The 12753-nt window shown below is 36.5% G+C and overlaps 1 protein-coding gene across 14 annotated transcripts in view; it reads right to left on the reverse strand.

Moving 5' to 3' along the window:
* NNT (nicotinamide nucleotide transhydrogenase) overlaps window positions 1-12753 on the reverse strand; it is an 84872-nt gene that overhangs the window by 26410 nt on the left and 45709 nt on the right. For all 14 annotated transcript variants that reach the window (XM_019736223.2, XM_019736222.2, XM_074328956.1 and 11 more), the window contains 7 exons: window positions 12376-12537; window positions 11224-11334; window positions 10236-10381; window positions 8848-9043; window positions 6944-7177; window positions 5662-5822; window positions 3446-3625 (listed from right to left, as the gene is read on the reverse strand). In XM_019736223.2, coding sequence (XP_019591782.1) covers window positions 3446-3625; window positions 5662-5822; window positions 6944-7177; window positions 8848-9043; window positions 10236-10381; window positions 11224-11334; window positions 12376-12537 — 1190 coding nt within the window. The remainder of the gene's footprint in view (window positions 1-3445; window positions 3626-5661; window positions 5823-6943; window positions 7178-8847; window positions 9044-10235; window positions 10382-11223; window positions 11335-12375; window positions 12538-12753) is intronic.

Consider the following 12753-nt stretch of genomic DNA (forward strand, 5'->3'; position numbering starts at 1 on the left):
TTCATTCTGTTCTATTTTCATGTGGAAACAAGCGACAAAGTGCAAAAATCAAAAAAATTGGTCTAAAAATGTTCCGTTTTTGCAAGCCCTCTATTTCCCAGGACACTATCTCAAGCAAATGGACTATAAAATCATAAAGAGGTTAATGTCTAATGACATTTGGATATAAAGCAAACCATTCATTTAAGCTGGTTGTTGGACACTGTTGACATTTTACAATACCAGATCTGTGTAACCACATTAGGCTCGGAGGACACCCAAAAGAATTTTTTGTCAGAATAAAAATTTAGTTTTAGGGATGCTAATTAGCCACTTGGGGTGCATTCCATTCCCTCTCACATAACAAAACCACTCTATTCTGGTTTGGACTTGCATGTTTCCTTCAATAAATAATTAAATAATGGAGGTAAAATACTGGTAATATTAATGTATATTGATATATGATAGCATATCTGCTACCAGAACCTATTCAAAAAGGATATCAAACTGTGAAATTAGCTAACAAACAAAATATTCATCTAATGTTCATTCAAAAATTATTATATTCATTTGAATGTACTAGGTGCTAGGTCAAGCTCCATAAATACAAAAGAGAATAATAAATGACATCTTAAAATAGCTTCCTTGTAAAATGAGAATATTTCCTACCTCCAGAATTAGTGTGGGTATTAAATGAGCTAATATTTGTAAAGTACCAAATATAATGCCAGCAGTATTGTACTTCACCCAATTACGAGCAGCTGTTTCATTTTTATTAGTAATATGAACCACTCCGTGCTGCTAAGCACCAGCCATGAAGAAACAGTTTCTTATAAGAAACAAGCACAGGCTAAGAATCAACGAAGATCAATGTGAAAAGTCAGAAGCCAGGAAAATTTAGAAGGAAAGAAAATTTCTATCTTCAAAATTGAAAAATATGGCAGGCTTGTTTTGTTGTTGTTGTTGTCTTGTTTGTTTTCTAATAAGTATGCAGTAAAACAAGCACTTCACACATCACTGGTGAAAGATTGACTACAGAATTATTTGTGGAAATCAATTTATCAATATCAACAGCCAACAAGATCTTACTCCCTTTGTCCAAGTTCATTGTACTTATAAAAATTTGACCTAAGGAAATAATCAAAGATGCACAAGGAGAATGTACTGCAGAGAAAGAAAGTTCAAAACAATTAATAATATGGACTTGGATAAATACTGTTACATCTAGGTGATATAGTAACATCTCAGTAGACACTAAAAATTATTAGAAAACTGTTAGAAACTGAAACAAGATAGAATGTGTTTAAACATATGCAAGTAAAAAGATCAGAATTAGAATACTAAATGTTAACAGTTAAGTGATAATAGGATTATAGATTATTTTATATTCTTATTTATCCTTGTCTATTTTCTTCCAAATTTCCCACATTAAACATCTTTTATTTTTATAATTGAATAATTTTTAAAAATTAAAGCTTCAACTGTCCTTGAATCTACATTAATACAATTTCCTATTACAAATAGAGTATCAATCTGACCTAGTGTGACACGTATGGTCAGACAGCTATAAGAATACCTTGTTAGCCTTATGCACAGTATAGAAATAAAAAATATCTGCGGTATGCCAACAATAAATAGCAGCAGTGGAAATAGAAAGAAACAGAAAAACGAGACAAAACAGTTAAAGAAATATGAAAGAATAGAAAAAAGATAAGAGAAAGATATAATGAAAGAACTACACATAGAAAAGAATACTTTCAATTAGAGCCTCTTACTGTCTTATTCTAGGTACTGTTACAGAACTGCTACAGTAAAAGTTACTGTAGTTACTATAACCAATAATAATATAAGCAACTAAATAAAGAAGGCACAGGAGATGAAATAAAAGAGACATAGACACACAGAAATTTGGGGAATACTATTAATAAATTTAAGAACCTAAAGAAAACCATTTAAGAAAAAAAAAGATAAAGGCAAGAAGGTACCCATGATGACACTTCAAGAACTAGGTACAAGACTTTCTGTCCTCTCCCCATATCAATAAGCCACTAACTTTGTTAAAATTCAAATCTTCCCATTTAATTTTAAAATCAGCATTTTGATCAACCACAAGGACTAATGAAAATCTGCTGCCCCCTGCTGGTCGTTCAAATTCACCAAATGAACGAAGTCAAACTAAGGGTTAAAAGCTCATTTTTAGAAAAAACTATTTCTAATACAATTGAATAATTTTTTTCTTCTTCATAAACATTTGTTTTTGAAAACCCCAAATGACACTTTTCAAATAGGAGACACAAACTTCCGCCTTTCCAAATTCCCTGAACAACTTGGGGGATCTAATTTCAAAACCTCTTAGCTTGTTTTGAACTTGGGCTATCAAATCCTTTATTTTGCAATAGGACCAAAGAAAACTAATTTTTATTATAAAAAATAAATCAGCACTTAATTTACAGGGAGTTTTTCAATTAAAATATAAGAGAAATTCTGAATTGTAAAATAAGTGTGTTTTTTTAATATTGTAATGAAAGAGTGAAGGTGGGGTAAGTATCCTTTTCCTGAATTATTAATCAGTGTAAAGTTCACATTCTGATTTCACTCAGTTTCATGTTTGTCCTTTCACAGTCATTTAAAACTATTATTTAGAGAATAATATCCATAATTAGAAAAAGGTTTCTAGTCAAACTTTTAATTATTTGCAGGATATCTTCTTGCCATCAAGAGAATTAAAAACAAAAAGGAGGCTAGAAAGTATTTGTCTTGTTAATTTTTTTTCTTTTTTTTTTCAAATCATGCTGACCACAAAACTTCAAGAAAGGCACTCTCACAGATGACCAGTGGGAGTGTAAAGTGCAGCATGCTTTCTGGAAACAACACAGCACTAAGCAGAAAGAGCCCATAAAATGAGCACATCCTTTTGCTTCTAGGAATCAATTGTAAGACAAAAATCAGAAGATGTATCTATCTACAAAGAGAAACAAAAATCAAACAACCTAACAGGTACAGCATTAAGGAAAAAGCAAATAAATTTTGTACATCCATATGATGGATTACTTCTGAAGTCCCTTGAAATAATATTTGAAAAGCATTTTTAATAAGAAAATGGAAAGTAGTTTGTAAGATTTTTAAAAATTCAATGTGAAACAGTGTACTATATGATCAGACAAGTAAAATACACCAATAAGTAATACACAAAGAAAAAGAATAGAAGGAAATAACCCCAAATCTGAAGTGTTTATCTCCAGATGGAGGGAGTCAGAAGATTTTTCTTTTTACGTTCAATTTTCCTAATCATGTACACTTGAGTACTTCAAAAAGCAGTCTTGCAAATGTATTCCAACAATACAGTCTGATAGTTCTGCTGAAGAGAATAAAAGCGGACACAGTTGTTTTTACTGTAAATAAGAGAAATGACAGACACATATTTGCAGAACACCATTTCCTTTTCTTTCAGACACGTGCTTCTTACCACACACATGATGTAGGACAGGATAGCACCAGAGGAGCCAATGAGCGCGCCCACGATGGTCAGCAGGTTGTTGTTGAGCAGGAAACCCTCCGCACACAGGGCCCAGCCTGAGTAGCTGTTCAGCACCGTGATGACCACTGGCATGTCCGCACCCCCGATAGCAGCCGTCAAAGTCACCCCCTAGGACGGAAAGCAAAGTGTAACTCAAAATTATTAAAACATCTGACATTGAACATACTGGTTCTTAATCACTACTGTTTTCCAATTAGTATCTTTACATATACATTCCACTGCTGGTGCCTCCTATCAGACCAACTTCCACAGATATAACAAATGTAAACACTGAATCACCTCCCCCACCAAAAAATAAATCCCTAAATCTCTAAAAGACCGTGGTGAAAAGCATGCAGAAACTGGAGAGGGGTCTACACTTGGAAAAAAAGTTAACCGTACTGAGTGAATTTCCCAGGGGTGTTGGCCTAAGGGCAGGCCTTTATGGGTGCCAAGTGAAACAACTAAAACTTAAATTTAAGTCCACAGTCTTACTAGTTTGAAGATCTAAGGTTATGGCTTAGGGTGACTAAGGCAGTTAGAGAGTGAAAAGGGAAATTCTGCAAAGGAGTAGGCTAGAGAAAGAAAGCCCCAATTCCTATGTATAAACACTGCCCAAATCTCTGACTCCTGAACTAGGCACATGTGGTCATATTCCAAGCAATTCTGTTAAGGATAGAATAGCGATAGATTACAGCTGCCCACCATCCTAGGGGAGCCAGAATTTGAAATTTGGATCCAGCCATATGAGCTGCCTACAAAAATAAATGAATAAAAAATTACAATCAATACACTTTAAAGGAATACAACAGAATCCAAAGTCTCTATAATATATCATTCACGATGTCCATAATGCAACCCAAAATCACTAAACACGGAAAAGGAAAGGGATGGTGGGGAGAAAAAGTTTTGTTTTTTATTCCACATATTTCTATGTATTTTGAGTTTGTTACAATATAAATGTACTCATGTATTACTTAAGTAAGCCAAACGCAATGAAATTCGTCTGCAAAACATTTTATCTTACTCATTCTCACAGAGTCATTACGTATCTTTTAAATATCAAATTCACCTCTTCTCAAAAATAACAATTCTTGAAGTTTTAACATTGAAATGCTACAGGTTTGATTTTGAGATTTTTTTTTACCTCTTCTGCCCTATTAGACAGAAAATATCAAAACTATTTTTCTTTTGTTTAAAATAAAACAAAAGTCAGTGCTAAATAAGTCAGAATAAAATTAGATGATCAGTAGTCATATAAACATAGAATTTTAAGTTACTTTTCAGTGTTATAAAGGTTCTGTGCTGAAATTATGGCCTAACACTTAAATATTACATAAAAATCAGTATCATTGTAACACTGTAAATCTTGTATTTCTGAACCGAGCAGCCAATAAGTGTTTATAAGCAATTACTCTATGTCTAACTTTGTGCTAAGCACTGTAAATTATTTTTTAAAAACTTAAAACATATAAACTTTGCCTACAAAGTATACACTAGAGTAGATAAACATAAATCAATTAGTTAGTAACACAGAGCTATATGCAACAGCATTATACACTGATATAACAAAATGCTAAATTGTAAAATATAGACAACTAAAGAATACCGTATGTATCAATATACTAAATGCAAAAAGCAGAAAGAGGACCAACCTATCATGAAAGGCTTTACTGAACTCCCTCACTGAACACAAGAGTTTATTAACTGCATTTCATTTTATATAATTATTTGACTTGGTGTCATAGCTTCCAATGAACGTGAGAGCAACTAATGGGCAGGAACTATCTTACACTTATCACATAAACCTCAAAGCACTACTGTGTAGGCCTTGTCACATAGCAGGCACATAATAAGTGGAATTTACATGCTTGGCTTTTTTAAAGTCCTTTTCACCAACACATTGATTCATTGAAAAGATGCCAGAGCAATAAATATGTTACATGTGACAACTTGAAAGGAACAATTAAGTGGAGAGAAAGAGTGACTTTCTTCTTATACTTTTCTATTTTCTCCAGATACTAAGATAAACAATAAGATCATTTTAAAACATATTTATTTATTCCATCAGTCGTTCTGAAGAGAGAGAAATATGATTAGACTGTAATCTAACAAAATAGTCCCCGTTCCTCGCTAAGTGTCTCCTTTCCATCCCTGACTCTTACCATGATGGCAGAGAGAGCCGACACAGAGCCCAGACAGAGAATGCCAGTGGTGAAGCTGGGGTCTATCATGTATGGGATCATCCCACCCACACTAGCAGTCAGCAGGCCTGCATTGAGTAAGTGCCTTCCAGGGAGCAGGAGAGGGGCAGAATTCAGGATACCTAGAACCAAGCACATGGCAGTCAGAACCTAGAACATGTAATAAGAAACTCCCACACACATACTCCTAAGTGTATGTCATTTAATTCTAAAGTACCAAAATGTAACCTTAGAATTAAAACATGGTATTTAAAATATCACGTTATATCACCAGAGACCGAAACATAAAAGCAAATTAGAGTTCTTACACATAACAAATATTAACGGAAGTAAGAAAAGTATGGCTCAACTTTTCTTTGATCACACACCTTTCTTTCCTCTCTGCCATGGAATCTTGAAGAGTCACTTTTTTCCCATAGGACCAACACGGAAGTTGTTAAGAGTGGTTTTATTTATGTAAAACTTCAAAACAAAGTCCTAGCACACTAGCATTTCTGATTCTATCAACTGAGCCCAAGTGAGAAGAACCTGGTTTGCTAGTTGTTTCTGACGACAGAGCATGAGACAAGGTCGTTGTAGGTTTGAGGTTCTTTTTGTGATTTTTAAACTTCATGGAAGTTCATTTAATTTTAAAGACTTGATTACTAAGAGGCAAGACCAGAGTTATAAATCACAACTAGTTTCTCTAGAGACTCACTTTTTCATGAAAACACTGAAAGTGGCCCATGTGACGGTTTTTTGGTCCTATTTTCATGACTTGCTTTAGCAGTAGCAAAAGTTGCCAAACTAGAGCCCTAAGATGTGCATTTGTTTTCAAGATAAGTACTGTATACTAATCACATGAACTTACTCAACAAGCTTCTCTCTATTTTGGAAAATACATAAAGTTCATTTCTGTGAACTCTGCACAGGCATCTCTAACCAAGGATTATGAAGATGTTATTTTGTTCATATGTATTATCAAATGTCAACTAGTCCCTCTGTGCAAATTTCTGCATACCAGTTTCCTCCACTAGCTGCCCTCAGAAGAAACAGCTTCAAAGCTTTATGAGTATGAGATTCACAAGGAACAATAAAGGGAAGCCATCTTTATAGAGAGAAAAGAGCATTTATATACTTCTGAGTGCTATACAAACTCTTCACCTAACAAGTTCTACTGTTGAGCTATTTTCTGAAATTGAAATGGAGCCCTAAACCCCCGAAACAACAGAAATTTACCTCTACGTTATGTTGAATCACTTACCCTGCAATTTTCCGTAGGCAACAAGAGACCCACTAAACGTGACACCACCGATGTAAGTACCGAGGTAGGCCACAATCTTGGTGAGATTTGCTGCTGGATCCACAGCAAAATGTGGATATTCTACAATATACTCAGCTATGCAAGTAAGCACAGCGGCCAAGCCCACTAAACTGTGGAAAGCAGCAACTAACTGAGGTAAGTCGGAAATCTGGATACGTTTGGCAATTGTCAATCCTGTTGGGAAATGAAGGTCAAAGAGAAATTAAAATTTAACGGATCCTGGAAAAGTAACCACAATAAAGACCACACTTTCATCCTTGTCACCAATAAATATCTGCTTCCAAGTATGGGCTAGAGTCTATAGGGACTATACAGGAGGTACGGACACTGGCTATACTTGTATATACCTTTTCAAAAATAGCAGGTTTTCTCAACACATCTAACCAAGGCCCAACTCTAAAACATCCAAACACATAGCATCATCACGTGCCTCTTCCCCTTGCAACTTTCGAACACGCCCCTGGCCTACCCCATCTTCAGATTACTTAACACTCCAATTAAATCCCCTTAAATTCTCCCCACAGCATGAATAACCCAGGCCCTCTTCTCTATAAGCCAACACTCGCTCCTGAAACAGCTGGAATATGAAGAAGACCTAGGTTTTCAGGTGGGTGGGTGGGAGCCAAGGCCAAAGGTAAAGAAATGTAAATATGTAGTGGACGGGAAGGAAAAGGGTGGAAAGAAATGCAAATATCTGTATAGTAAATGTCCAAATTAGGAGATTCTAAAGGAGTTGCATAGCTCTAGATAGGTGATATAGAAGGAGTGGGGCTCAGAATATTTGCTAAGATAATGTCTAAAAGGTCTCCTGCCATGAACCCACAGCCAGGCATTTATCTTCAAGTACCTTTCTAGGCACTGTCAAGAGAGGACCCAAAGCTTTCCTGGGGAATTATAAAAGGGGGCCAAAAGCTAATGTTGTCCTGGAAAATATTTAACCACCAGCTCCTCAGGATAAAAACAGTTGTGTGTATACATATACACATGATTCTTTACTGATATACAGGTATGTACACACAATTTTCAAATAATAATAAAATATGCAATACTCTTTATTGTAAATTCCACATAGCCAACTGATTTTCACAAAATGCTTTGGTTAATTTTTGCCAAACTCTTGTATCTGTACCCAACCTAGTATTTGCAACTGATGAATGAGTGTAGTTCCCACATGAATGTTGGAAAGTATTTTTGTTTACATTAACAAGTCAGATGAAAGTGAAAGAAGATATGTATGTGAAAACTTCACTGTCAACCATGTGAGTGAAGTCATCACTCACAGTTTTCAAATACTGGAAGAATATTTGCTCAATCTTTTGTGCTATTCACAATGTAACGGCTAGACACAACACACTTTGAAGTTTAAGCTGCATTATTAAAATTTTCTCCATCACTTTCCTAGGTCTGGACAATCAACAGAACAATACATGAAACCCAGATTTGTAGCATTTGTTGATTTCCATGGTGTAAATACAACTACCCTGGCCAATTTCAAGCTACCAATGTGATGTCAATAAATACGGAGTTGGGAAGAGAGGCACAGTAGCCCACTATTACATAGTATTTCTACCATCCAGATACAATAAACATGAATGACCTCGAGAGCAAAGATAATAAAATCTAATAAATTAATCAGAAAGTTATAGATAGTATTATTACTTTTGTTTCTAATATAATTTATCTATTTTATTTTGGTGGACAGTCATCACAATTAGTATAATTCTCATTCAAATATAAACATTTTAAAACATTTAATTGAGCAGGTACATCAACTGAGTCAAAAGAGTGGGCTAAAAAGTTGGGCATGGGCATTCACATAAAGGTAGAAACCCACAAGTGCTTACCAATGGTACCGCCCAAAGCCATTGCTCCAGACATCTGAGTTAACAACTCTGGGCTCGGGTTTAGGCCTCCCAGGGTGGCTGCCAGGCCTCCAGACACCCCAATCATGCCCAGTGCATTGCCAAGACGAGCTGTTCCCTGGGTGGAAAGGCCGGCCAGGGCACCAACACAGCACAGACCTGAGCCCAGGTACATGATCTTTCCAAAGGAAACGGAAGAGAGAGAGAGAAGCTATCAAAATTTTCAGTCCATTAGCAGGAGGACCTCTCTTGAGGAAACATGACTCTCTGAGGACAATTTTAAATTCGGACAATAGAGGGATTGATATGAGCTCTTTCAGTATCTCTATACTTTCCTGTCCATTAGGGATATTAAATACCTGAAAATGATACTTGCAAAAATATGATTTATGAAAACGGGGTTCTTCCGGATTTGATAGCATGCACAAATGCATACAAAGTACCCAAATTTAAACTGAGTTATTGAGAGATCTAGACGTGACCAAATGCTATTAGTATAGAGGTGCCAACTGCTGATGTTGTGTCAGGTACCACGCCATACGCTTTACATATGTTGTAACTCAGTCCCATGAGATTCACAGGAGAAAAGAATCATCACCCTCATTTTACAGAAGGAAAAACCAAAGTCTAAAGAGGTTACACAGTCTTTCCAAGGTCAAATGATCAGTAAATAGCCAATCTGGGTCAGACATGGTCTGACTCACCGCTCCAACTCTTCTCAAAAAAAGACTGTTCATTCAACAAATGCTCCATGTTGGAAACAGGGGAAACCAAGAAAGACATGATTTTCCTGCTGTCAGAGAGGTTGTAATGATAACGATAGTTATCGAAAAGAAATGGAAAATACTGAGTTCAAAGTTGAGTCTCTATTATAATTACATGTAGACATAGAACTTTCAGAAGTTCAACTTGATCATTTCTTTTTCTACACAGTGTTAATTTTTAACCAATCTTTTTTAAATTAATTGGCATAACATCTAGTAACGAGATGATGCACTGGATTTATAGGGGAGAAAAAGTAAGAAAAGGAATAATATTTAATAATAGACATTTTTCTGATTATTTCATTGCGTCCCTACAACTATCCAGCCAGGTCTATAAAGAGGATACTAATAACCTTTTTACATGTGGAAAAACTGAGGGAGAAACAGGTAAACCCACATTTGCGCATTCCGTTAGCAAGTAAATCTGTCTCAACAATCCAGGGTCCTAATTCTTAGGGGATGAGAACGCTTTATTTGACCAGGATGTTTCTAGAGTTATTGTTGTATTTGCTTGATAGAGTTTACATATTGGTAATGACAATGTTAAATACAATTGGGGGAAAAGCCCAGCAGCAAAAAATAAAAACTTTCAAAAGAGCTTCTTACTTGTTCAATATTATAACCACTGGAGAGGGCAGCTAAATATCCTCCAACGAAGGTACCAGCAGGCAGCAGATACAGATAATTGTATTCTGGGGGATCAGTGGGACGCTTGAACATATCCAGCATTCTCTGAGTCACCAGAAAGCCACCTTATCAAAGCAGATATAAAACAGAGAGAGGTTATCTCTTTGAGCAACATGATTTTTTAAAGTGTTGCAATTTTTCTATTTTAAGCAGACCTATACCATCTATGGATAAGCATTTTAAATAACATTTTAGACCCTCAAAATCAAAAGTTATTCTATTATTCTAGCCAGTTCCACTGAAGGGGGAAAAAAATCTGAACTTGCTATCAAGGCAGAACCAACTATTTCTGCATAACTGAAAGTAAACAGTCATTCAAACAGCTTGGGAATGTAAATGACCAAAAGCCAGGATTTATTTTCTAATAGGTTATTCTGTTTGTTAAACCTTATAATAAATGATAAAAGAAAAAAATTCCATTTTAACAGGCACCAGGTTTCTTGGACCCATTAAAGAATTTTTAGCTACAAAATAGCATCAGACAAGCTTTCTGCACAAATGATGCACTAAGCTTCCAATTTTTAGAAACACACACAGGCCAGGGTAAGGAAAAAGGCTAAACTTTTATCTAAAATTATACTCATTTAGAGATGTTATGGTGATAGCTCTAAGTCAACTTAATTCCAAACTATGCATTCAATAATTTTCCAATTAACTTGTAGCAAGATATCAGTTTGTTTGTTTGTTTTAGGGCTCTGGGGAGTGGTTTTTATAAAACGAGTTTCTAAAAATTACAGATGGGCAAAATAACTAATTTTCCTTCACTGAGAGCATTTATGGTCTGAGTGCAACTATTTCTTAAAGGTACAAAGTCTTAAAATCAGAATGTCTATCTTACATTGACTTATATTTGCTTTTCATGTCTCTATTAAATATAGTACTCTGGATTCTTTTACCGTCATCATACCTGCAATGTTGACTGAGGATATGAATGTAGCAAGAGCAGCTAGGCCCTCAGGAGTTGTGGAAGGATACAAGTGTCCTCCCATCAGTGCCAACCCACCAACTGCAGTCAACCCTAGGAAGAAAGCATCAATATGGTCAATAGTTACAGTGACAGCGCCAAATCACATGTCATAGCTGAAGGACCTCACGTGAACAGAGTCATAAAGAAGAAAGTTCTCACACACTATTCTCACTGATGTACTATTGTGGGCAGAGAGTTAACAAAACTTTTTCTCATTTTGCCTAAGAAGTTGAGCTTCCTTTAACTTTCTATCTCTGTTCCCCTGCTAAAGATATAAGTCAATAAGGATATTAGAAAACATTGTTGATGGTAAAAAGGGACCCCTGGTGAATAAACTGCATCTAAACGGGAAGGAACTGTTGATGAACTATCATACAAGATGGTGAAGCCATAGATTTGGGCTTTCCTAAGGACAGTACTCTTTGGGATTGGACACGCTCCCTGTGGAGATCCTGGAAGCTATGCCTATGGCAATGTTACAAGAAATGCCCACTGGAGCCAGGAAGCTTCTGTGCAGGGCAGCTCCATATCTGTCCAATGTCGGTCTCAATCCTCCAATCTGAGCTCTCGCTGGGGGCCAAAGAGAACAGCTCCTGGGCAGCAGTGTGGACTGCTGCATACACTGCTAGAAAGACTCAAACGGAAAAACGCCTGATGTGCCCCGCTGGCCAGCTGTGTTTCCTGTCCCATAAGCTACAGTGTGAACGTGATGCCAGGTGTGGTCTACTGTAGACTTGCTAGACTGATTGTTTTGCTGAATTTCAGAGCCCCTAAGGGATGCTGCAACTATTATTCTATGAAACACTGGTTTCCAAATTCTATCACAGGAGTCCTTTCTTTAAAGGAAACCATTAGCAAAAGAAATAACAATGACTCTGCACTGCTTGAAATGGAAGCAGCCTAAAGCTTGACCCGCTCCCTCAGCCTCTTACTTCCAACCCCACCCCCATACCCGCTGGGAGCCCAAGTCACCACAACCACCACCTCAGATACAAACATACAATTTGAAAAGACAGACTTTATGAACCTCATTGAAACTGCTCCTAGAAGCCCATGAAAACCTAAGATGAGAGAAAACAAGAGAGGACAAACCTGAGATTGCATTAGTCACAGACATCAGTGGTGAGTGGAGGGCAGGGGTCACCCCCCAGACAGTGTGGTAGCCCACAATGCCAGCCAGGCCAAAGGTGGTCACCATCTGGGAAAAGGCTAAATTGGGAGCTGCAATGCCCAAACCCAGCATCCCAGTGAGACCTAGAGAAAGAAAGGAAAAAGTGTCATCTGACATCCAATTACCTCGGGAAGATTAAAAGCACACATATACGTACACATAAACAAACATGTGAAATAGTCAATGCTTTTAAATTCCACACCCTTGCCAATATCATGCAGATTTTTTTAGACATTTCATAATTGGGAAGGGGGTTAAAGAAATTTTGAACAAATCTCAATTTCCTGACCACCACCCCC

This window comes from Rhinolophus sinicus, linkage group LG03, assembly GCF_036562045.2.
Source record: "Rhinolophus sinicus isolate RSC01 linkage group LG03, ASM3656204v1, whole genome shotgun sequence".
Taxonomy (NCBI): Eukaryota; Metazoa; Chordata; class Mammalia; order Chiroptera; family Rhinolophidae; genus Rhinolophus; species Rhinolophus sinicus.